Consider the following 23,991-nt stretch of genomic DNA (forward strand, 5'->3'; position numbering starts at 1 on the left):
GGCCAGAATGGGGAAAAGTCACAGATCCCCTATAGCGCCTCATGGAGGCTCCATTAGTCTCCTGTTTGCCGCTATAACAAATTGCCACAACTCAGTGGCATAGCACAACACAGATCTATTATCTTCATAATCCCAAAGTGAGCCTTAAGGGCTAACAGCAAGGTGACAGAGGGCTGCACTCCCGGAGGCTCAGCAGAGAAACTGTTCCCTGCTGGAAAACCAGCTCTAGAGACCCCCTCTACCCTGTCTCCGCACATGTCACTCTGGCCTGTGCCCTCCCTGGAACACTTCAGAACGCCTCAGGTTTATCCACCCCAACTCTCCCACTCCAGCAAGGCGGGCAAGGACAGGTCGTTTCCAGGGTCGGCCTTCTCAGAAATCTGACTGGGCGCCAGGGCTATCAATCATCATATGGCCAATCGGCACTTCGCCAAGGCCGACGGTCGGGACCGCACGCCCATCCCTGGCGAAGACGCAGGCTTGTTACCATGACAGCCAGCGGTCCGTCCCCGTCCCCCGACACGGCCAGACTACGTTTCCCAGCAGCCCTTGCGCGGGCTTCCGCCCGGACTTGCTGCCACCCCAATCTCTCAGTGCCGAGGCGGCTTGGAGGAGGGTGAGGAAGACTCCATGCTGCAACTGGGGCGGGGACTAGGGAATCCGCGCAGGCCGCGTCGAGTAGATGGCATTCTGCGCGGACACGCGAACTCGGCCTGCGAGGCGGCCACCGCTCCGCGTCCTCTCTGCGCTGCTTCCGGTCCGCCTGCTCCTGGCTCCGGGTGTGCCACCTCGTGCGCGGCCTTCAGTTCCGGGCAGATCTGCCTGTTGAGGTTCGGCCTCCCGCGTGCCCCCGGGCCTGGGCGCGGGACCCCTCCTCGCCGTGGTTGACCCTGGCTTTTCTGCTGCCTTTGGCTTTTGCGCTCGCGGTTCCCTCTCGCCGTCGCCGGCTCCCGCGGTTCTCCCGGCATTATTGTCCGCCCCGGCGTCCCGGCCGCAGGGTAGCGCCGCCCCCGTTTCATGCGCTTCACTCAACTCGTCTCCTTGTTGGCGTGTGTGCCCTTGCCCTGAGGCTCTGCAGGGTTCAGCCCTGGGTGCGTTGACAGCCTGGCCTCCAGGTGTCCTAAAGCGGCTGGTCCGCATCCTGGGCAGCGGCCGTCCTGGGGACAGGAAGAAAGGTTGGCGTGGACGGCGGGCTGACAGCTGGGGGGCAGGGGCAGGGACACCAAGCCTGGGCAGCCTGGGTGTGCTCAGAGCTCCATGGTCAGACAGACCAGGGAGTGAGTTCTTGGCCCTGTGTCCTGCCATAGAGAAGCGTGCTGTACCCTGGGCATGCTGCCTGTAGTTCCTGTGTCCTGCCATAGAGAAGCGTGCTGTACCCTGGGCATGCTGCCTGTAATTCCTTCCAGGGAGAGAGTCCCTGGCCCTGTGTCCTGCCATAGAGAACCGTGCTGTACCTGTTATGCCCGCAGTCCGTGGTCCGCCGAAAATCACACCACCAGAGACCGAAGTTGAAGCCAATTAGCAGGGTCGTTTTTATCACGAGTTCGAACCCGGACCTCTCAGTGCCTCCAGGAGAGGAAGCCCCCTGAGAAACCCCGAGCCCAATTCTTACAGAGCTTTTATTATCATGTACAAGCAGGTTTTAGGGGATTGCCTAGGTCAAGTTGACACTTCTGATAAGTCCCAACATCGCCACAGACTCCAGGGTAGGGGCTGGTTGTTATTTCAAGCTTTAAACCTCCCTTTTACATTCCTGGACCTGGGTCAGGGTAGGGTCACATCTGGCCAGGTGGAGGGAACGGGGAGTGTACGATAGCGAGGGCCAGGAACGGGCAGTGGTGCGGGTTGTACAATAATCAACTTAATGTAGTTACTGGATTACTTAGCTCAACATCTAACATAATACATATATAAAGTCAGACACTTAGCATTGCTTATTATTACTACTAGTTGCCTAAGAAGCTAATGTGATTACACTTTAGGTTACATTAAAATAATAATAATATTTTCTAGCACTATTATAATGGATAATAAGGGCATAGTGAAAGCTGGTTGTGCAGGCGTCTTCTCATTCCCCCCTTCACATGAGACTTCTTTGGAGCCAATCTTGGCTCTTTTCTAGGTCTTAAGCTTTATAATTCCTGCTCATCTAAGGGTTGGTACTGTGTCCGCAGCACCATAAGCTGAACCGTGTCTATCCTGTCTTTAACAAATGTTACTAGTTTGTTGATTACACAGGGGCCTGTGGTTAAGATTATTATTAACAGAAGTAGAGGGCCAGTTATAGCCGATAATAAGGTTGTTAGCCAAGGAGAATAATTAAACCATGATTTAAACCATCCTTCTTTTTTTTTTTTTTTTTTTTTTTCTAGCCCCTCACGTACTTTAGCCATGGAGTCCTCTGCTACCCCTGTGTGGTCGGCATAGAAACAACACTCCTCCCCAAGGCGGCACACAGTCCTCCCTGCTGTAGAAACAGCAAGTCCATTCCTCGCCTATTTTGGAGGACAACTTCCGACAGGATCGGAGAGACTTGGCTAAGCCAGCGATAGATCGGTCAGTTCTCGCTAAGTCTTCATCTATCGCCAGGGGGAGAGCTGAATACTGGCTTCCTTGCTTGGCTACTGCAGTGGCTCCCAACCCTGTCCCTGCCAGTCCTAACAGGCCAGCTACAGTGATTAAGGTGGTTGCCACTTCCCGGCGCTCTCTGCTGAGTGACGTGGTGGGCCTCAGGCTGGACAGGAGTTCCTTATAGGGATGATATGTTATTCGAGGGTACAATCTAACTAGAAGGCACCATTCATTATTGCTTTGTAACACTGTCCCTGACACACACGGGGTCACTCCCGAAGCATTACAGGCCCACCACGTATTTCCTGGCGCTGGGTAGAACAGGGAGGCGTTGCTGAGGACAGTGTGATTACACATGGATCCAGCAGAAACTGTGGTGGACATGCATGTTCCACGACCCCGCACGACCTGTAAGGTGGTCCCAGATTGCATCTGTCTCTGCCAGCGGCAGCCCTCTTGGGTTGTCCCAGAGAGTGAGAGACTTGTCATAGCTGACACCTCATAGTAGGGTGGTGAGGCCTGATAACATAGCCAGCAGGAATTAGTTAAGTTAGGGAAAGAAGCGTTCAGGGCCACATACGCACTATTTAAGAGTTGCCACAGCGGACCAGATTGTTGGGGTTTTGACTTTTTCCTGTTACTGGCTGAGGCAGGTCGGGCCTGTCTTTGCGTGCCTCTTTTGATTTTGAACCTTTGCCTCGGCTGGTCATAATGGGTCGGTCCTTGCCCTTTTTCACCCGGGGAGGAGGACTTGGATTGGGTCTGGGTCTTTGGGTTGGTGAGGGCTCAGGCTCAGGAATAAGGAACTTATTCGGCCCCACCCCAATTGTGTGGCTCGGTTGAGACCGCCACTGGATTGTAAACTGAATGCCCGGGTCAGACCCGGAGACATATAGTCTCAGTCCCCATGTTTTTCCCTTAACCCATTGAGAATTCTGTATTCCTTGCCATGTTTTTACCTTAATTTGGATTGGGTTTCTTTTTCCCACCGGAGGACTTGACCCACCCACTCTGGCCATCTCCAGATTTTTGTCCCTAGGAGTCAACCATGAGGCTATTGTCTCACATCTCCAGTGATGGCAATAATAATCGCCTGCCCCCCCCACAGCCTGGGGAGCCTTCTGCAGGACAGACATACCATTTAGTTTTTTGTAAGTTGGTCTCTATACCAGTTTGCCCACACCCCACCAATTTTACCCCGGGATTCCAATGCCAATCGGCCGGTGAGGTAAATGTCTTAACTCCGGGCCTGGAGATCAGCCTCGTGTCCACTTCCTGCCACAGGGTGCAGAGATCTACGGTGAACGTGGGCTGTCCTGTGCCATTATAGTGGTCAATTACTCTTCCCGACACACTCAAGGTCCAGTAGCCTGGTGGAGGTTGGTGAGGAATGGTGTTTAAAGTCACTCTCCCCCCCACAGACAGAATTAGTAGGATTATGAGGTCAGGCCTCATTTCTCGGGTGATCTGTGGCCTGTGGGATATGACGCAATCTAAGCGTCAGGGGGTGGCTTTTATCTCAGGTTTTGTCGACCCTCCAAGTTGACTTGGATGTAAGAGATTCTATGAGGTCCTGGAATGGGTCCGCTGATTTAGTGTGAGTGTGATGAACCCAGGAGGACACTCTGTCTACCTTGAGGGCAGTGGGGGTTGTCAAGATGACTTGGAAGGGTCCCTTCCACCTGGGTTCCAAGTTTTCCTGTCGGTGGCGTTTCACGAACACCCAGTCGCCCGGCCAGTAGCTGTGGGGCACCGGAGGAGGCCCTGTCTCGTACAGGTCTTTCAGTTTTGGCCACATCTGTTCATGGGCCCCCTGCAGGATTTGGAGTGAAGACAGGAGTTTAAAATCGTCATTTTTAATCAGATTTTTTTTTAAGATTAGGTATGATGGGAGGTGGCCTGCCAAACAAAATTTCATAGGGAGTAAGCCCCAGTTTGTATGGGGAATTGTGAACCCTATACAGAGCGTAGGGGAGGATGGCTACCCAGTTTGCGCCAGTCTCCATGGTCAATTTGGTTAAAGTCTCCTTTAATGTTCTGTTCATTCTTTCTACCTGTCTTGAACTTTGGGGCCTGTATGCACAATGTAATTTCCAATCCGTCCCGAGTATGGAAGCCAACCCCTGACTTACCTTAGAGACAAACGCCGGTCCATTGTCCGAGCCTATCATTGCTGGAAATCCATACCTGGGTAAGATGTCCTCCAGTATCTTTTTGGCCACCACCTGGGCTGTTTCATTCTTAGTGGGAAAGGCTTCTACCCATCCTGAAAAGGTATCTACAAAAACTAATAAGTATTTATACCCGTACTTTCCTGGCTTTACCTCAGTAAAATCTACTTCCCAGGCTGGCGCCGTGGCTCACTAGGCTAATCCTCTGCCTTGCGGCGCTGGCACACCGGGTTCTAGTCCTGGTCGGGGCACTGGATTCTGTCCCAGTTGCCCCTCTTCCAGGCCAGCTCTCTGCTGTGGCCAGGGAGTGCAGTGGAGGATGGCTCAAGTGCTTGGGCCCTGCACCCCATGGGAGACCAGGAGAAGCACCTGGCTCCTGCCATCAGATCAGCGTGGTGCGCTGGCCGCAGCGCGCCAACTGCGGCGGCCATTGGAGGGTGAACCAACGGCAAAAGGAAGACCTTTCTCTCTGTCTCTCTCTCTCACTGTCCACTCTGCCTGTCAAAAAAAAAAAAAAAATCTACTTCCCAATAGGCTCCTCGTTTATCTCCTCGATGTCATGTTCCAGAATTCTGAACGTTCTTTCCTGCATTAGTGAGTTGACAGACTTTGCATTTGACAACAGTTTGGTCAATTTTGCTGGGGGCCTCTTTTATTTGTAGTTTTGTCTGTCTCATTAAGTCCTGTATCCTCCTGGTGCCTAGGTGAGTGCTGTGGTGGATTTTTTGTAATACTTTTTTTTCCTAGTTTTTCGGGGAGTATGATGCGACATTCAGAGTCTCTCCACCACCCGTCAAGGAGCTGTGCCTCAGGGAGTGTTTTTACCCATTGCAGATCTTCTTCAGTGTACTCGGGCATTGGAGACAAGTTCCTGGATCCTGGATCAGGGAATTGTTGTTGCACGACTACAGCCTGAATTGGGGACATAGCTATTTTCTTAGCAGTCTGATCAGCAAAATAATTGCCCCTTGACACGGGGTCTATAGGTTTTTGGTGGCCCGGGAAATGCACAATTGCCAATCTTTTTGGCTCCCATAAAGCGGCTAGGAGAGCTAAGATTTTTCCTTTGTTCTTGATGGTTTTTCCCTCTGCTGTCAGGAGACCTCTTTCCCGATATATAGCCCCATGTATATGGGCAGTGGCAAAGGCATACCGGCTATCAGTGTAGACCGTAAGTCTTTTTCCCTTTCCCAGTTTTAAAGCTTGGGTTAGGGCTATCAGTTCCGCTTTCTGTGCCGAGGTATCTGCTGGCAGGGGCTCGGCCCATACTATCTCAGTCTCTGAAACCACTGCTGCCCCTGCATACCTCTGTCCTTGATGCACGAAGCTGCTCCCGTCGGTAAACCAGGTCACCTCAGTGTTGGGCAGGGGTTGATCCCGTAGATCTTCCCTTACTCCATGCACCTGGCCTAACACTTTGACACAATCATGGAGTGGGGCTTCCAGGTCCGGGTCAGGGAGCAGGGAGATGGGGTTTAGGGTGGTTGGTGGCTGAAAGAAAATTCTGAGAGGGTTTAGCAACAGCCCTTGGGAGTGGGTTAGCCGTGCATTGCTAAGCCTCGGTCAGGAGGCTGCTTTAGGAGGCCTTCAACAGCATGGGGTGTGGTGACCTGCAGTTCTTGCCCCATGGTTAGCTTGTCTGCATCCTTTACCATCAGGGCTGTGGCCGCTATCATTCTGAGACAAGGGTGCCATCCGGCGGCTGGCTACAGAGTCAAGTTTCTTTGATAAGTACACTACAGGCCGTTTTCAAGGGCCTATGGGCTGAGTCAGAACTCCCTTAGCTACCCCCTTACTCTCGTCCACAAACAGTTGAAAAGGCTTGGAGGCATCAGGGAGTCCCAGTGCTGGGGCCGAGAGCAGCACTGTTTTTATTTGCTGAAAGGCTTTTTCAGCCTCCTCTGTCCATTGGAAGGGCTGCTGATCTTTTGTCATCAGGTAGAGGGGTTTTTGGCCAACTCAGCAAACCCAGGGATCCACAATCGGCAGAAGCCGGCTGACCCCAGAAACTCCCGAACCTGTCGTTGCGACTGCGGTTGGGGGATTCGGAGCACAGTCTCCTTGTGTGCAGGGGTCAGCCATCGTTGCCCCCCTTTCAATAGGTACTCCAGGTATGTTACCTCAGTCCTGCAGAGTTGGGCCTTCTTAGCAGATGCTCTGTAGCCCAGGCTCCCCAAAGTGTGCGAGAGGTCCTCCGTTCCTCAGGTGCATTCCTCGAGGGTCTGTGCTGCTATCAGTAGATCATCTACATATTGTAAGAGGGTTAGGTTTAGGTGTGTCTGTCGGTACTCACTCAGGTCTTCATGGAGAGCCTCATCGAATAGGGTGGGAGAGTTTTTAAACCCTTGTGGCAGCCGTGTCCAAGTTAGCTGTCCATTGATGCCTCTCTCTGGGTCCGTCCATTTGAAGGCGAAAAGCTCTTGGCTCTTAGGTGCTAGGGGTAAGCTAAAAAAAGTATCTTTCAGATCTAAAACAGTATGCCATTGTTTTCCGGGACTGAGAGCACTAAGAAGGGTGTAGGGTTTTGGCACTGTTGGATGGATATCAATAGTTCTTTTGTTAACCTCCCTCAAGTCCCGTACAGGCCGATAGTCCCCTGTGGTGGGCTTACGCACTGGCAGTAGAGGCGTGTTCCAGGCCAATTGGCATGGTCACAGAACTCCCTGGTCTAGGAGGCGCCGAATGTGGGGTATAATTTCCACTCTTGCTTCTAGGGGCATAAGGTATTGTCGAACCCGGACCGGATCTGCTCCAGGTTTTGTCTCTATGTAAATGGCTGGTCGGTGGGCGGCCAGTCCCATTCCCCCAGTCTCAGCCCATGCCTCTGGGAAGTGCTGGACCCACCGGTCAGTTTCTTGTCCAGGCTCCTCAGGTTGTTGGTGAATATGGTATTCATCTTCTAGGGACAGAGTTAATATTGAAACTGGTCCACCTTGTGAATCCGTCACCTTTGGCCCATCAGGTAGGAAGCAAATTTGGGCTCCTATTTTAGTTAGTAAGTCTCTCCCCAGAAGGGGGTATGGACTCTCAGGGATGACCAAGAAAGAATGGGATACTCTGTTGGTCCCCAAGTCCACAGTTCTTTTAGTTGTCCATGGGTACTTTTTGATCCCTGAGGCTCCTTGCACCCAAGAAGAGGTGGCTGATAGCTTCCCTCTAGGGCTAGTGATAACTGAGTGCTGGGCTCCTTTGTCTACTAAAAACTGGACAGGATTCCCCTCCACTTGTAGAGTTACCCTGGGTTCGGGGAGGGGGTCCGAACCCCGTCCCCCCAATCTTCAGAATCTCGGGTCACTAGTACAGCAGGGGGTTGCATGGAAGGCGTTTCCTGCCATCGGCCTGGCTTGGCCCTTTTCTTTTCCGGACAGCCTCTAGCCCAATGGCTGATCTCCTTGCAATAGGCACGCTGGTCTTTATCTGATTTTTTATAGGGTGTTTTTGGGCGTGTGGAATTTTCCTGCGGTTGCTTCCCTTGAACTGTGGCCGCCAGTACTCTCGTCATTTTTTCTGTTGCCCTCAACTGCTTCTGTTCGGGGGCATCCCTATTATTAAAAACCCTCTGAGCAATCTTAAGTAAATCCTGAATGTTCTTTCCCTCCAGGTCTTCTAATTTCTGTAACTTCTTTTTGATGTCAGGAGCAGCCTGATTTACAAACGACATAACTACTGCTGCTTGATTTTCGGGGGCCTCTGGATCCATGGGCATGAACTGTCTAAAGGCTTCCATTAATCTTTCTAAATACCCTGAAGGGGACTCTGTCTTTCCTTGATTAACTGCATATACCTTGGCCAAATTAGTGGGCTTGCGTGCCGCTGCCCGGAGACCTGCCATTAGAGTCTGGCAATAAACCCGTAGCCGTCCCCTACCTTCTGCCGTGTTGTAGTCCAGCCATCTTGTAGGGGTCTGGTCAAAGGAAAAGCATCATTGATTAAATCTGGGTTGGCAGTGGGTTGACCATCGTCACCAGGAACCAATTTCCTGGCTTCTAACTGGATTCGTTCTCGCTCCTCTGTGGTAAACAGGATTCGGAGAAGTTGTTGGCAGTCATCCCACGTGGGTTGATGAGTAAACATAATGCTATCTAAAAGAGAAATCAAATCTTTGGGATTGTCAGAAAAACGGGCATTTTGTGTCTTCCAATTATAGAGGTCACTGGTGGAGAAGGGCCAATACTGACGTCTAGGGTTCCCGGTGCCATCGGGCGGCCCGATTTCTCGTAATGGCAGGGCCACAGTGGAGTCAGGATGGCGTGGGCTCACCGCTCGTTGGGTGCGACCCCTCGTCCTTTCTGCTGGTCCCCCTGAGTCAGCCCCTGCTCCCCTCTCTCCCTCCAGTGGGGCTGCCCGTGCTCCCTCGTTCACTGGCTCTGCAGGCCTAGGATGAGGGAGCAGGTATGGAGGAGGGTCAAGGGGTAGGGGGTCTAGACTGTCAGGCAGGACGGGGTAAGAAGGGGCTGAGGGTTTAGTGGCTCGGGGTTTAGCAGCAGCCTCCCTTGGGGGTGTGGTTCTTGCTGACTCGCCTGCTCCTGTGTGCTGTAGGGCTAGAATTTCAGCTGCGGGAAGGAAAGGTGCCAGCCAGGCCGGCGGGTTATTTATTAGATCTTGCCAGACAAGAATGTAGGGGATTTGATCTGGGTAGCCATTCGGTTCTGAGAGAAAGATTTTCTCTTTAACCCTCCGTACGACTGACTGGTCGAGAGTGCCCTCTGGAGGCCATCCAACACCAAAAGCTGGCCACTCTGACCTACAGAGTGGCGAGTTTGTCCTTCCTGATTTCCACGCTTAAATTAGAAGCTCTATTCCTCACGTCTCTGAAATGATCCATTATGATGGTGAGGGGGGTGGTCTGCGTCTGCCCCATCGTGGACCTACAGTCCCTGGTTAAAAAGGGGGATTTTTGGAAAGAAGGTAAGATTAGTCAGATAAAGGAACAAAGCAGGAACGTGTGGAGTGGCTGTCCTCTTTTCTCATCCAAAGGCAGTAACCTGAAAAATAACAGCCTCAAACTAAAAGCTTTCGGCGGAACAGCACCCACACTGCCACACAGATACAGATCGCAGGCGCGTTGGGCTGTCTCTGCCCGACCAGATGGACTACGATTTACACTGATAGTCCCCGATGGGGTCCGAGGAACGTCTCCCAACGGCCCCGCTGACAGTCCTATAGCGCGTCCGCCAGGACTTTTTGTCGGCCCAGATACAGAACCTATAGGCAACTCAGATAATACAGCCGACTACACAAAGACAATGCTGGCAAACTTACCCGGACCGGTCCTTCCACGACCCTTCAACGAGGTGTCTGGGTGGGCTTCGGTGAATCCCGAGACGAGCCCCCAAAATTTGTTATGCCCACAGTCCGTGGTCCCCCAAAAATCACACCACCAGAGACCGAAGTTGAAGCCAATTAGCAGGGTCGTTTTTATTACGAGTTCGAACCCGGGCCTCTCAGTGCCTCCAGGAGAGGAAGCCCCCTGAGAAGCCCCGAGCCCAATTCTTACAGAGCTTTTATTATCATGTACAAGCAGGTTTTAGGGGATTGCTTAGGTCAAGTTGACACTTCTGATAAGTCCCAACATCACCACAGACTCCAGGGTAGGGGCTGGTTGTTATCTCAAGCTTTAAACCTCCCTTTTACATTCCTGGACCTGGGTCAGGGTAGGGTCACATCTGGCCAGGTGGAGGGAAGGGGGAGTGTACGATAGCGAGGGCCAGGAATGGGCAGTGGTGCGGGTCGTACAATAATCAACTTAATGTAGTTACTGGATTACTTAGCTCAACATCTAACATAATACATATATAAAGTCAGACACTTAGCATTGCTTATTATTACTACTAGTTGCCTAAGAAGCTAATGTGATTACACTTTAGGTTACATTAAAATAATAATAATATTTTCTAGCACTGTTATAATGGATAATAAGGGCATAGTGAAAGCTGGTTGTGCAGGTGTCTTCTCATACCCTGGGCATGCTGCCAGTAATTCCTGTGTCCTGCCATAGAGAAGTGTGCTGTACCCTGGGCATGCTGCCTGTAGTTCCTTCCAGGGAGAGAGTCCCTGGCCCTGTGTCCTGCATAGATAAGGGTGCTGTACCCTGGGCATGCTGCCTGTAATTCCTTCCAGGGAGTGAGTCCCTGGGCCCGTGTCCTGCCATAGAGAAGCGTGCTGTACCCTGGGCATGCTGCCTGTAATTCTTTCCAGGAGTGAGTTCTTGGCCCTGTGTCCTACATAGAGAAATGTGCTGTACCCTGGGCATGCTGCCTGTAGTTCCTGTGTCCTGCCATAGAGAAATGTGCTGTACCCTGGGCATGCTGCCTGTAGTTCCTTCCAGGGAGTGAGTCCCTGGCCCTGTGTCCTGCATAGATAAGGGTGCTGTACCCTGTGCATGCTGCCGGTAATTCTCTGCTTGTTTTTAAAGATTATTCTAGGTGTGGATGCTGTGGCTTGGCGGGTTACAGCAGCGCCAGCATCCCACAGGGTGCCGGTTTCAGCCCCGCTTGCTTCACCTCCAACCCAGCTCCCTGCTAATGCTCCTGGGAAAGCAGTAGAAGACGGCCTGAGTGCTTGGGCCCCTGCACCCACGTGAGAGACCTGGATGAAGCTCCTGGCTCCCGATTTCAGCTTGCCCAGCCCTGGCCATTCTGACCATTTGCGGGAGTGAACCAGTGGATGGAATATGATCTCTCTGTCTCCTTCTCTTTCTACCTCTGCCTCGCAAAAAAAAAAAAAAAAAAAAAAAAAAAAAGCCTTTGCTCTCGTTAAAAATTGATGCATTTCACATGAAGTTCATATTTCCAGTTCTCTCCAGTTGGCCAGGAAAAAAAATAAAGATTATTTCCTCGGGAGTCAGAGAGAGAGGCAGATAAAGAGAGAGCCCCCATGTATTCAGCCCAAAAATGCCCTCAGTGACTGGGAACCAGAAGTCAGGAAGTCAGACCAGGTCTCCCTTGTGGATCCTAGTAATGCAATTCCTTGAGCCATCCCCTCTGCCTTCCAGGGTCTGGAGTCAGAGCTGAGTAATTGAACCTAGACACTGCCATGGAGGACATGGGCATCCCAACCTCCAGACTAACTGCCCGCTGTTGCCTAGCAGTTTTGAAGACCTTGTGTGTCTCATGTCAAAAGTATTGCTTTAAAGAACATGCCTGTGTCCCACGCAGTGCTGTCTCAGTGGCTGGGGCTTCGATGATGTCCTGGATGGCTGTGGGTGGGTTCAACCGGGCCGCCCTTGGGCAGACATATTGGGTTGCTGCAGACAGGAACACTTTGTGCCGTGGGTGCATTCCACAATTCGTATAACATAAATCAACCATTTAAAAATAGGAAATTCAAGCTGGTTTTAGTATATATATATATATATATATATATGTATATATATATATATATATTTTTTTTTGACAGGCAGAGTTAGACAGTGAGAGAGACAGAGAGAAAGGTAAGGTCTTCCTTCCGTTGGTTCACCCCCACAAATGGCTGCTATGGCTGGCATGCTGTGCTGATCCGAAGCCAGGAGCCAGGTGCTTCCTCCTGGTCTCCCATGTGGGTGCAGGACCCAAGCACTTGGGCCATCCTCCACTGCCTTCCCGGCCACAGCAGAGAGCTGGACTGGAAGAGGAGCAACCGGAACAGAATCCGGCACCCCAACTGGGACTAGCACCCTGGGGTGCCGGCACCGCAGGCAGAGGATTAGCCTAGTGAGCCATGGCTCCAGCCTGGTTTTAGTATATATTATATATATATAAAAAATATATATATTTAAGGTATTTTTATGTGAAAGTCTGGGTTACTGAGAGAGAGAGAGAGAGAGAGAGAGAGAGAGAGAGAGAGAGAAAGAGAGATCTTCCATCCACTGGTTCACTCCCCAGATGGCTGCAATGACTGGGGCTGGGCCAGGCTGAAGCTAGGAGCCAGGAGCTTCTTCTAGGTCTCCCACATGTATGGCAGGGGTCCAAACACTTGGGCCATCTTTCGCTGCTTTTCCCAGCCACATTAGCAGGGAGCTGGATGGGAAGCAGAGCAACTGGGACTTGAACTGGCACCTATATGGGATGCAGGCACTGTAGGCAGTGGCTTAACTCTCTATGCCACAATGCCACAAAGCATCAGCCTTGGACCCTCCAGGTCCCCCAGATTTCTGTGGTGCAAAAAGTGGGTGAGTGGTTGCTGAGACTCCTGGCCAGCGCTTCTAGGGATTCCAGTATGAGGAGGTGCAGGTCCCTGAGAGGCCCTGGCCTGGCTTTGAGAGCTGCGTCGCCGGTGACTGTGGCCTGAGGCCTGCTCCAGGAGCAGGTGCTGGAGCTGCTGGTGCTGGGGCAGTTCCTGGGCACGCTGCCTGTGTTGGTCTAGGCCTACGTGCAGGGCAGCAGCCAGGTGGTTCGGAGGAGGCTGAGGAGCTACAGCTGGAGCTGGCTGGGCCAGAGTGCAGGGGAGCAGGAGCTGGGCTGGTTGCTCGGCGTTCTTCCACCCAAGTGCTGGCTCAGAGCCTCCAGGTGAGCTGGCACGGTGGCCGGTAAGACTGTTGTGGGAGCGATGAGAAAGTGAGCTTGGCGATGCTGGCTTCAGCTGCACCATCCGACAGAGCCCTTCAGGTTCACAGCGCCATGCCCCAAGAACCAGGGAGCCCTGAGAAAGGCAGATCAAGCCACTGCATGCACCTGTTTCCTGCCCTGCGTGCCTTTCTGCTCGTGGGTCCTAACCCCCAGACCTCGCTAGGAGTTCATCCTCAAGATGGACGAGGACAGGAGCAGGAGGCTCCCCCAGGGCCCTTTCAGGCCTCTGCTTGCAGGAGTGGCACTCGTCCACGAGCCGGCCCCTGCTCTGGCAGCCAACCCTGGGACCACCCTGCTCATGGGCAGGCATGCTGGGTGTTCCTGGGGGCCCTGCTCACTGTGGGCATCTGCGTAACTCTGCAGTGAATGGGTTGCAGAAATCCAGAACACGTGCAGTACAAGAGCTGTTGCTGGGCTGGTGGCTGCACAAAGGTGATTGGTGTTCGGGGCAAGTGGGCGTGAACTCTGCCCACTGTGTAGATACCAGCAAGGGAAGGAACAGCTTGAGGCATAGGTGAGGCCTCAGGACCAGGGAGGAGCTTCCACCCTAAGCTGCTATTGCTCGGGGACCTGGGCTGCACCACCCCTGCACATCCTGGACCAGCCAGATCTGACCAGACCAGGGGCCCCTGAGATCCCTCCAGCCCTGGCTGGGACGTCCCCTTCGTGTGGGGGGAGCTGGGCCAGATTGCAGTGAGTGAGGCAGACTCAGCTGGGGTTTGGGTGAGGTGGTCACCTCCGACCCCCTGGGGTGTGGGTGGGTCACAGCTCCTGTTTCCACAGGAAGCCACATCCATCCTCTTGTAACTCCTCTCTCTCACAAACAGGAGTCCCCACCTCCCTGGCTCTTGGTGGCCCCCAGGTTCAAGCAAGTGGATGAGACCAAGGCTCTGAGGCAGCGGTGCAGGTGAGGTGGGGAGCCTTGGAGCCTTCCCACCATCCTGGCACCGGTACTCCATCTCTTGGCACGCTCCTGCTCCTGCTGGTTCAGGTGTAAGGGTGCAGGTGAGGTGGGGAGCCTTGGAGCCTTCCCACCATCCTGGCACCGGTACTCCGTCTCTTGGCACGCTCCTGCTCCTGCTGGCTCAGGTGTAAGGGTGCAGGTGAGGTGGGTAGCCTTGGAGCCTTTCCACCATCCTGGCACCGGTACTCCATCTCTTGGCATGCTCCTGCTCCTGCTGGCTCAGGTGTAAGGGTGCAGGTGAGGTGGGTAGCCTTGGAGCCTTCCCACCATCCTGGCACCGGTACTCCATCTCTTGGCACGCTCCTGCTCCTGCTGGTTCAGGTGTAAGGGTGCAGGTGAGGTGGGGAGCCTTGGAGCCTTCCCACCATCCTGGCACCGGTACTCCGTCTCTTGGCACGCTCCTGCTCCTGTTGGCTCAGGTGCAAGGGTGTGTGAGCAGCGTCTTCCAGATGGCCACAGCGTTACTCTCATTCCCTCCCCCCAGCCCTCTTTCTCTCTCCAAGCTTTTTATTATTTAAACATTAGGAAATTCTTACTGATTTTTATCTGAAAGGCAGAAAGAGACATAGAGACAGACACAGATGTATCTCCTATGTGCTTGTTCACTCCCCCAAGTGCCCACAGCAGCTGGGGCAGTGCCAGGTTGAAGCTGGGCTTCAGGAACTCGGTCTGGGTCTCCCATGTGGGTAGCAGGGACCCAGCACTGGAACCTTCACTGGCTGCCTCCCAGGGTGTGTTGTAGCAGGACGTTGGAACCAGAAGCAGAGCCGGAACTCGGGCCCAGGCCCTCCAGCAGTTCAGTCCCAAGCAGCGTCTTAACTGCTGCACTAAACGCCTGCCCCCAGGCCACACTCGGCGTGCAAGGCCTGTGCCTGGAGCAGCCAGACAGGTGAGAAGCCACAGGCGTGCCAGGAGTGTGGCGAGGCCTTCCACACACACTTTCAGCTCACCCACCACCAGGAGACACCGCAGCAGCCCTAGACTGCGCCAGCACCAGTGCCCGCTGGCACCAAAAGCCCTCCTCTGCACCCCAGGTGGGAGGCTGTGCGGCAAGGCCTTCACTGTAGCTCCAGTTTCCTGGAATACCGGCACGCACTCACGAGTGTGTGGCTCCACACCTGCACCAGACCGCAGCAAGCCTTTAGCCAGAGCTCCTGATGCCTGATGATCCGCTGCCTTCCCACGTGTAGCCAGCCCGTGGCAGCACTGCCACACACACGCAGTGCGCTGTGTGGTCAGCACATTCGCGAGCACTCCAAGGCCCTGCAGCACCAGCACACACACGCTGGTGCGTGGCCACTTTGACAGCAGCATCTGGGGCACTCTAGCTTACAGAGGATAGCCGCCGACTATAGTGACTGTCAGGCACGCAGGTGTCCCACTGCCTTTATTTTTATCTATTTGAGAGATAGAGAACACAGAACTCTCCCATCAGCTGGTTCACTCACTAACTGCCCAGGGCTGGAGCTGGGAGCTGGGAACTCAATCCAGGTCTCCCACGTGGGTGCAGGAAGCTGACTCTGCCACCGCTGCTCTCTGAGGGTCTGCTGGAGTGAGAGCCGGAGCTGGGGGTGGAGCCCACACACTCTGTGTGGGATGTGTGCATCCCAGCTTTTAGCACAAGCAGCCCCCCACTTCACGGAGCCTTCAGAGCAAGGTGTCCTCACACGATATCACACAGCATAAATCCACTCAAGCATTTTCTCTACCCCAAAGCCTTTGGATGCCTTTCTCCACTGTACCAGGAGAGTTTTGGCAATTTGGCATTATTGAATTTATTTAAACAACTTTCTTCCAGTTTTTTTTAAGATTTATTAATTTATTTATTTGAAAGAATTATGTGGTGGGAGGAGAGAGAGAGAGGAAGAGAGCTCTTCCATCTCCTGGTTCATTCCCTAGATGGCTGCAATGGCCGGGGCTGGGCCAGGCTGAAGCCAGGTGCCAGAAACTTCTTCTGGGTCTCCCTTGTGGTTGGCAGAGGCCCAAGCACTTGGGTCATCTTTTTCTGCTTTTTCCAGGCATTATCAGGAGCTGGATTGGAAGTGGAGCAGCCAGGACTCAAACTGGTGCCCATATGGGGTACTGCACCACTTTTTTTTTTTTTAAGGTTTATTTATTTATTTGAAAGTCAGAGTTACACAGAGAGAGAAGGAGAGGCAGAGAGAGAGAGAGAGAGAGAGAGAGAGAGGTCTTCCATCCACCGGTTCACTCCCCAATTGGCAGCAACAGCCGGAGCTGCGCCCATCTGAAGCCAGGAGCCAGGAAATTCCTCCAGGTCTCCCATGCGGGTGCAGGGGCCCAAGGACTTGGGCCATCTTCTACTGCTTTCCCAGTCCACAGCAGAGAACTGGATTGGAAGTGGAGCAGCCGAGAGTTGCACTGGCATTTATATGGATGGCAGCACTGCAGGCGGCAGCTTTACCTACTGTACCACAGCACCGGCCCCTGTACCACTTCTGATCCTGCTTCCTGCTAACGGCCTCTTCTTCTTCTTCTTCTTCTTCTTTTTTTTTTTTTTTACAGGCAGAGTTAGACAGTGAGAGAGACAGAGAGAAAAGTCTTCATTCCATTGGTTCACCCCCAAATGGCTGCCATGGCCGGAGCTGCACTGATCTGAAGCCAGGAGCCAGGAGACTCCTCCAGGTCTCCCACGTGGGTTCAGGGGCCCAAGGAGTTAGGCCATCCTCCACTGCGTTCCTGGGTCACAGCAGAGAGCTGGACTGGAAGAGGAGCGACCAAGACAGAACCGGCGCCCCAACCCGTACTAGAACCTGGGGTGCTGGCGCCACAGGTGGAGGATTAGCCTAGTGAGCTGAGGTGCTGGCCCAAGGCCTCAGTTCTTGGGCCCCTGCCACCCATGTGGGAACCAGGATGGAATTCCAGGTTCCTGGCTTTGTCTTGGCCCAGCTTCTGCTGTCGCGGCCATTGGGCAGTGAACTAGCGGATAGAAGACCTCTCTCTGGCTCGCTATCTGCTTTTCAAATAAATAAGTAAATCATTAACAAATAAACTGCGTGGGTATTTCTGAGAATGGAGGTTAGAAACTTGGTTTTGCAAGGTTCAGAGAGCAAAAGAATATTGCAGAGAGTCAGATGCTGGTACTCAGGGGAAGCCACTGCCATCCCCAGGTCTGTGGGAACCCAAGCGAGGTGGCAGCTGGCTGAGAACTCGGGGTCAGGCAGGAGGGTGTGGGCAGGCCGGTGCTGGCGGTGCCAAAGCCTTTACCACGTTCCCCACGCTGGGCAGGCCAGCTCTACCTCTGTGGGCCCCTGCTGTGACCATGCTGCAACCTGCCTGGCCAGCCCCACCACGGAGGGATGCAGTTCAGCCGCTGTTGCACGGTGTGAGCTCTGCTCTGGCTAGGCCACCGCCCTAGTCTGGGCGCACCTTTAGCCTTGGCACCCTGTGGTCTCCCACAAAAGGCACGTGTTCTCCCTGTCCCTCCTGGGAGCTGGTACTGCCTCTGGTGTGAGAACATGGCAGGTTCCTAGCAAACACGGAAGGGAAGCCAGACCCCAGCAGCCTCCCACGCACTCAGCAGAAGCCCACCAGACCCGGTGTGGTGGTCTCTGTCATGTCCTGGTGCTCAAAAAGTGCCCCTGCCCCTCACCTCCTCTGCTACCATTCAGGCCTCCTCACGACCATCCCACCAGCTAGCTGTTCCTTGTGCCCCATGAGCATGGGGCCCAGCCTCCTGGCCTCTTCAGACCTCCGCTCCCCGAGGAACCCTCCCTGTTTCTGATGCATGTGGCCCCTTGTGCCCCAGTCTCCAGTGTGCCCCTGGGGTTGATGTTGTTCTAGCACCCACACCCTGCCTTTTCTGTCTCCCCGACCATACCAGGCTGGGGCGGTGAGGCCTGGCACACAGCAGACGCTCAACAAATGCTTGTGGATTGAGTGTGTGAGGAGGAAGGCATTGCCTATGGGAGGTGAGACGTGGGAGGTTTCTGTGGGTCTTCCCGGAGAGGGGCTGGGGCACCCAGGCTGGAACAGACCTCTGCGGGGGGGTGTGTGTGTGACAGGACTCTGCAGAGGCTGAGCATGAAGGCACCTAGGTCTCAGCCCCCCCATTGCGTCTCGGCAGCAGTGCCTCGGGGAGAGGCCACGGGGAGAGTGGGAGGCCTGGCCTCCGAGAAGTAAGCTGCAGCCAGGGGGAGTGACTGGACCCGGGAAAGCAGAGCTATGCCACGGGCAGCTGTAGGAAACCCAGGTCTGAGGTGAAGGTGCCGGGTGCAAATCCAACTCCAGACCCACGGAAGTCACACAGCGCAACATTAACCAGCGCCGGAGAAGGGACCACAGCTCCCGGGAAGTGTGATCTGACAGCTGTGTGAGGACAAGCACAGAGAACGGAGCACAGGGACCCCCACCTTTGGTGCCGCAGGCGAGTGTGCTGTGCCGGGGAGAAGGGGCCACGCTGGGCTTGAGGGGGGCCCTGGTGCTGCCAGCTGGGCTCAGCAGCCGCAGGGGGAGGGGAGCCTGCAGCGTTCCCTCCCAGAACAGGATCCCAGTGCTCACTAGCGGCTGAGATGATTGTAGTAGCAGTTTGTGGGTGACGATGGCTTTAGCTGACTGGTTAGCTCCTGTTATTGATCGTCCTTCCTGCTGACCTGAGGTGGCCCAGGAGGCTTTGCCCTTTGTCCTTGTGCCACGCAGCCCCCGCCCCTGCCTTCTGGGAAGGACAAACAAGGGAGAGGTCAGTGCCTGTGGACTCCCTGCCACCGCAGTCACCCTCCCCAGACACTCTGGGCAGCTGGCGTGAGAGGTGACAACTATGCCTGCGAGGGTGGCCTTCCTGCTGCTCTGGGGTGAGGCATCTGGGGTCTGGGGTCCCCGGGGGTGGAAGGGACAGCAGTGGGGGCTTCACAAGCCCTGTCTCTGCAGGTCTCATCTGGGGTCCAGAGACCAGAGCAGCCACGTGTGAGTATGGGGCTGGAGCCCTGGGATGCTGGGCACTGGACATGGGCGAGCCACTGTCCCTGCAGCATTGCCCTGACCCCAGGCTCCCTGGCAGTTTTTGATCCCCGACCTAGACTGCTGGCAGACTCCACGACATTGACGTGCCAGGCCCAAGTGCCGTCCCAGGAATTCGAGCTGTTCAAGGATGGAGTGGTCTGGGATCAGGTGCGTCTCGATAGACCTGCCATGGAGCACAGGTTCCAGCTGGCGGGAGAGACAGGCGACACCCATGGTCTCTACCGCTGTCGCTCACGCTTCGGCAGTGAATGGACGCAGCTGAGCAACCTCTTGGAGGTGACAGAGGATGGTAAGCTGGGGTGTTAACGAGAGGCCAAGGGGGTGGGGGAGAGGTGACGGGGTTCTCTCTTCTCCTTGGCCCCTAGCTTCCTCATCTGTCAGGTGGGAATGATGTCTGCCCTGACCCCAGAGCATGGTATGGGCTGAGTGCTGAGCCCCGGGAGGTGTTTAGGCAGGCCTGGTGCACACTGCAGCCCCTCTGCTTCCCCCTTGCCTCTGCTGCCTCCTCTTCCTCACATTTTCACGAGTGTGTGTGGGGCTCCGGGCTCAGCTGGGCTGCCTGTGTCTTCCGAGTCCAGCAGAATCACTCCCGAACCCCCTTCTCCGGCAGGGTCCTTGCCTCCGCCTCTGCTCTCAGCGGAGCCCATGTCCTGGATCACTCCAGGCCTGAACATCACGCTGCTGTGCCAGGGGGCGCGGCAAGGCGTGACCTTCTCGCTGAAGCGGGAAGGCGACAGCAAGTTTCTGGCGGTGGCGGAGGCTGGGCCGCACGGGCAGGCCACCTTCCCTGTCCACCAGGCAGGCAACTATAGCTGCAGCTACAGGACACACGCAGCAGGTGACCCCTCAGAGCCCAGCGCCACTGTGACCATCGAGGAGCTGGGTGAGTGTGGGACCAACTTCAAGGTCCCAGGGGGAGAGGCTCCTGGAGGGCGGAGCCTGTTCACCTTGACCCCACTGCTGTATATCCTTGCCAGCACGTCAGGCAAACAGGGGCTACGCAGTTCCCCGGGTTCAGTGGGCACAAAGGAGCCTGGACAGAGGATGCTCAAAGGAAGGAAGGGTGTGCATGGGGCTGCCCAGGGAGAGCAGGTGCCTGGGTGCTGGGCAGACCTTAGCTTTGGGGAGCTCTCCTGGGGAAGGTTTGCAGCAGGCGACCCAGCCTCCTGGGCCCAAGGACTCTTCCACCTTGCAGCTGCGCCACCGCCCCCCAGGCTGGAGGTCCGCGACAGGTTACCCAGGATCCTGCAGCCTGGTACCTCCTTGACCCTGGAATGCGTGGCGCCCCTGGCTGGCGTGGAATTCCTTCTGTGGAAGGACAAGAAGGATCTGCTCGTGACCATGAGCAGCACCAGTCCAGACCGCGTCTTCTTTCACCTGAACGAGGTGGCGCTGGGGGACAGCGGTCCCTACACCTGCCGCTACCGGATGCGTCAAGAGCACAGCGCCTGGTCCGGGGAGAGCGCGCCGCTGGAGCTGGTGCTGAGTGACGGTGAGCCTGTGGCCTGCGCTGGGAACGTGGGCGCAGGTGCTGGAAGGCCCGAAGGGAAGCCTGTTGGAAGTGCAGGGCTCTAGGCCAGGGTTCAGTCCTGGCCTCATTTTCCCCATCTGTGAGTGGAACAATGGGTCCGCTCATCTTGACTCCCCACAAAGAACTGCTGGGCCAAAGTGCTGGTCTGGCATGGGCCACACATCCTGCCAGGGTTCTCTCTGGCCTGTCCAGTCCGGATGGCCGCTGAGACCTTCCTGCTGAGGAGGTGGCCAGGCTGGGGCAGCAGGCCTGGCACACAGAACCTCAGCAGCGCCAGGGCAGGGCTGTTACAGCCTTGGCACTGGACTGGGTGTCCCGCCTCCCGGGGGTTCACAGGGGTCCTGGCGGTGGGCCGTGCCCAGCTGGCACTGGCTGGTTGGACCCTCGTGCAGCACGCGCCCCCCTCCCTCTTTTAAGATTAATAAGGAACAGTGTGGGGTGTGTGTATATGTGTGAGGTGTCAAGAAAGACACGGGACTGGAAGGTAGAGTGGCTGGAGGGGTTCTTTGATTTATGAGAGAGAGAGAGAGAGAGAGAGAGAGAGAGAGAGAGAGAGAGAGAGAAAGAAAGCGCAGAGAGAGAGCGCTCCCATGGTGGTCCACTCCCCAAATGCCCACAAAGACCGGCTGGGACGAAGCCAGGCGGTGTCTGGAAACGAGGAACTCATCCAGGTCTCCCACGTGGGGTCAAGGACCCAAGGACTGGAGCCATCACTGGTTGTCACTCAGTGCCCGTTAGCTGGCAGCCGGAATCGGGAGCGGGGACGGGATTGGAACCCAGGCACCCGGATCTGGGATGCCGGGGTCCCAAGGCTGGGTGGGCCAGGCGGCAGGGGACGGACTCCGCCACCCTCCGAGCCTGGGTCAGCCCGCATCCTGCTCCGCAGGGACACTGCCCGCGCCAGAGCTCTCGGCCGAGCCCCCGAGTCTGCGCCCCGCGCCCGGCTCGCATGTGAGGCTGCGGTGCCGGGGGCCCCGGGCCGGGCTGCGCTTCGCCCTGGTGACGGAGGAGGACGACGACAGGCTCGCGGTGCGCGCTCTGCTGAGCCCGCCGGGCGCCGAGGCCAGCTTCGAGCTGCGCGCAGTCTCCGTGGTGGACTCGGCCAACTACAGCTGCGTCTACGTGGACCCGGCGCCGCCCTTCGCGGGCTCTGTAGCCAGCGAGCCCCTGGAGCTGCGCGTGGACGGTGAGCTCCCCTGGGAGCCTCCTTGTGCGAGAGGGGCGCCCTCCTTTCCTTGGGGGCCAGAGGGCAGCGCGACGGGCCTGGGTGCTGCGCCCATCGCCGTCTCCTGCGCGGTGGTGGCTGAGGTCCCCGGGGACGCCTCAAACCTGGGACGAGAGGTCTGTAGGCCACGTGCACCCCGATTTCCCTGCCGGGGACACAGTCAGTGTCTGTCCCCCGATCCGCTCTTCTTCCACCCTCGAGGCCCGAGGTCCCGAGTGCCCATGTGGTCGGGGGCTCCCGAGTCGTGGTGTAGACACGGAGACGCAGTGCAGGGCCGTCGGGCGAGGTCGCAGGAGGAGCAGCATTGGGCGCCCAGGAGACGCGTGTCCCGCGGGCGGCGAGGGGAGGCAGGCCCAGCGCTCGTCCCGCGACGCAGGTGCAGCCTGGGGCATCGCCCTTCTCACCGCCTGCTCCGCCCAGGACCCCTGCCCAGGCCGCAGCTCCGGCCCCTGTGGAGTGGGGCGGTGACCCCGGGCCGCGACGCCGTCCTGCGCTGCGAGAGCTCCGTGCCCGGCGTCGCCTTCGAGCTGCTGCGCACCGGCGAGGAGGAGGCTGCGACGCGCGTCCGCGCCCACGGCACCTCCGCGGACCTCGTGCTTCCCTACGTGGGGCCGCAACACGCCGGCAACTACAGCTGCCGCTACCGCGTGTGGGGTTCCGGCGGCTTCGTGTCGGAGCTCAGCGACCCGGTGGAGCTCCTGGTGGCCGGTGACGTTGCCCTTCGGGCCTGTGTTTCTGTCCCCGCACCGGGGTCCCTGTGCTGTCTTAGCCCGGTGCGCGCGGGGGAACTGCAGCAGGCGACCGTGCGGCTTGGTCGCCAGAGAACCTGCAGCGGGGCGGAGGTGGCGGTGGGGACCTTGGCTGGCAGCTTCCTTCCCGTGGGACCTCAGGGAAGGCTGTGTGACCCCCGGGAGGGTCGCACAGGCTCCCCTTCGCCTGTCATTTCTCTTTCCTCCGATTTGTCTAGGACGGTGATCCGGCTGTGGCCCTGGAAAGCGCTGGGAACACTGGCCTGGTTCCATTCTTCCTGCTGCCGCCGCAGGCTGGGCTCTCCCTGGGGGCTGGAAGGCTGCCCTCCTGACTCTTGGGAATTAAGAAATAAAGCAAAGAGACTTGAACGCGGGTCTTTTTGAGTCCAGCGGGGCTGAGGGGAAGTGGGCTGGGATCCTGTGTGCTCAAAGTGAATGGGGTCTGAGCCGGCACTGAGGACAGAGGGGCCAAGGACTGGCTCCTGGGGCCAGAGTCTTCAAGACAGTCTTCTGCTGTTTCTCATCGAGTTGCCCCCTTACTCCTCTGCCAGGCCCGCAGCAGGTACAGGCAGGTGGCTCAAGGCTCCAAACACACCCAGCTCTGCCTGGGCCCCGCGGCTGTCTGCTATGTGAGTTCAGGAGGCAGCCTCTGGTCCTGTCCCCAGTCTGAAAGCCCACGGGCACTTCCGCATCAGAGCTGTGCACGTGACTGGATGCCTCACCCTCTTCCCTGTGTTGCTCAGCTGTGAGACCCCTGTGTCCACCTGACAGCCCCAGGGACGGCTGCTCAGTCCCTGCCTTGGACTTGCCCCTTTAGGGCCTGGCACACAGCAGGTGCACATAGTATTATCAGTGCTTTGTAAGTTGTGCTTTTCAAGAACTTTGCCATGTTCATTTAAGTATGCACGCCATAATACGTAGCCTTTATATTCCTGAACATGGTCTGTAACGATGCCACAGCCTTCACGCATGATGTCCAGGAGGGGCTATATCAACTCTTATTAATATCTTTTCAAAGAATTAATTAACTTTGGCTTTGTTCCTTTTTTCACTATTGCCTGCACTTACTATTATTCTCTTTCTTCTATTTAGTTTCAACTTATACGCTCTTCTTTTCCGGTTTCTTCAGCTAGAAATAGATCACTGATCTTTGGGGAAATCATTAGCAACAGCTTAATATTAAAGTTCAAGCAGACATGTTAGTGTAATCATAGGAAATTTTTACTTCTTTGTGGGTAAAAAAGTTCAAATGTTGAC

General features: G+C 55.8%; 1 protein-coding gene and 1 long non-coding RNA gene across 2 annotated transcripts; both read left to right on the forward strand.

The window, feature by feature from the left end:
- Nucleotides 1–626: 626 nt before the first annotated feature.
- LOC133748582 (uncharacterized) lies at nt 627–18,630 on the forward strand. Its single transcript, XR_009864481.1, has 4 exons — nt 627–830; nt 2,373–2,556; nt 18,094–18,181; nt 18,275–18,630. It is a non-coding gene; the product is annotated as an uncharacterized LOC133748582 (long non-coding RNA).
- Nucleotides 18,631–18,924: 294 nt separating this feature from the next.
- Nucleotides 18,925–23,103, forward strand: A1BG (alpha-1-B glycoprotein). Its single transcript, XM_062177486.1, has 8 exons — nt 18,925–19,060; nt 19,137–19,172; nt 19,267–19,518; nt 19,840–20,112; nt 20,425–20,721; nt 21,647–21,946; nt 22,406–22,693; nt 22,953–23,103. Exons 1-8 carry the CDS (start codon nt 19,027–19,029, stop codon nt 22,958–22,960), a joined length of 1,488 nt encoding a protein of 495 aa, XP_062033470.1. The 5' UTR covers nt 18,925–19,026; the 3' UTR covers nt 22,961–23,103.
- Nucleotides 23,104–23,991: the final 888 nt, after the last annotated feature.

The sequence above is a fragment of the Lepus europaeus genome, chromosome 19 (assembly GCF_033115175.1).
Source record: "Lepus europaeus isolate LE1 chromosome 19, mLepTim1.pri, whole genome shotgun sequence".
Classification (NCBI taxonomy): Eukaryota; Metazoa; Chordata; class Mammalia; order Lagomorpha; family Leporidae; genus Lepus; species Lepus europaeus.

Excerpts from the sequence above, each read along its gene's own strand:
- A1BG (XM_062177486.1), top strand. The coding sequence starts at position 19,027 with ATGCCTGCGAGGGTGGCCTTCCTGCTGCTCTGGG. Across the intron at positions 19,519-19,839 it reads CTTGGAGGTGACAGAGGATG|GGTCCTTGCCTCCGCCTCTG; the intron begins GTAAGCTGGGGT and ends CTTCTCCGGCAG. Across the intron at positions 21,947-22,405 it reads CCTGGAGCTGCGCGTGGACG|GACCCCTGCCCAGGCCGCAG; the intron begins GTGAGCTCCCCT and ends TGCTCCGCCCAG.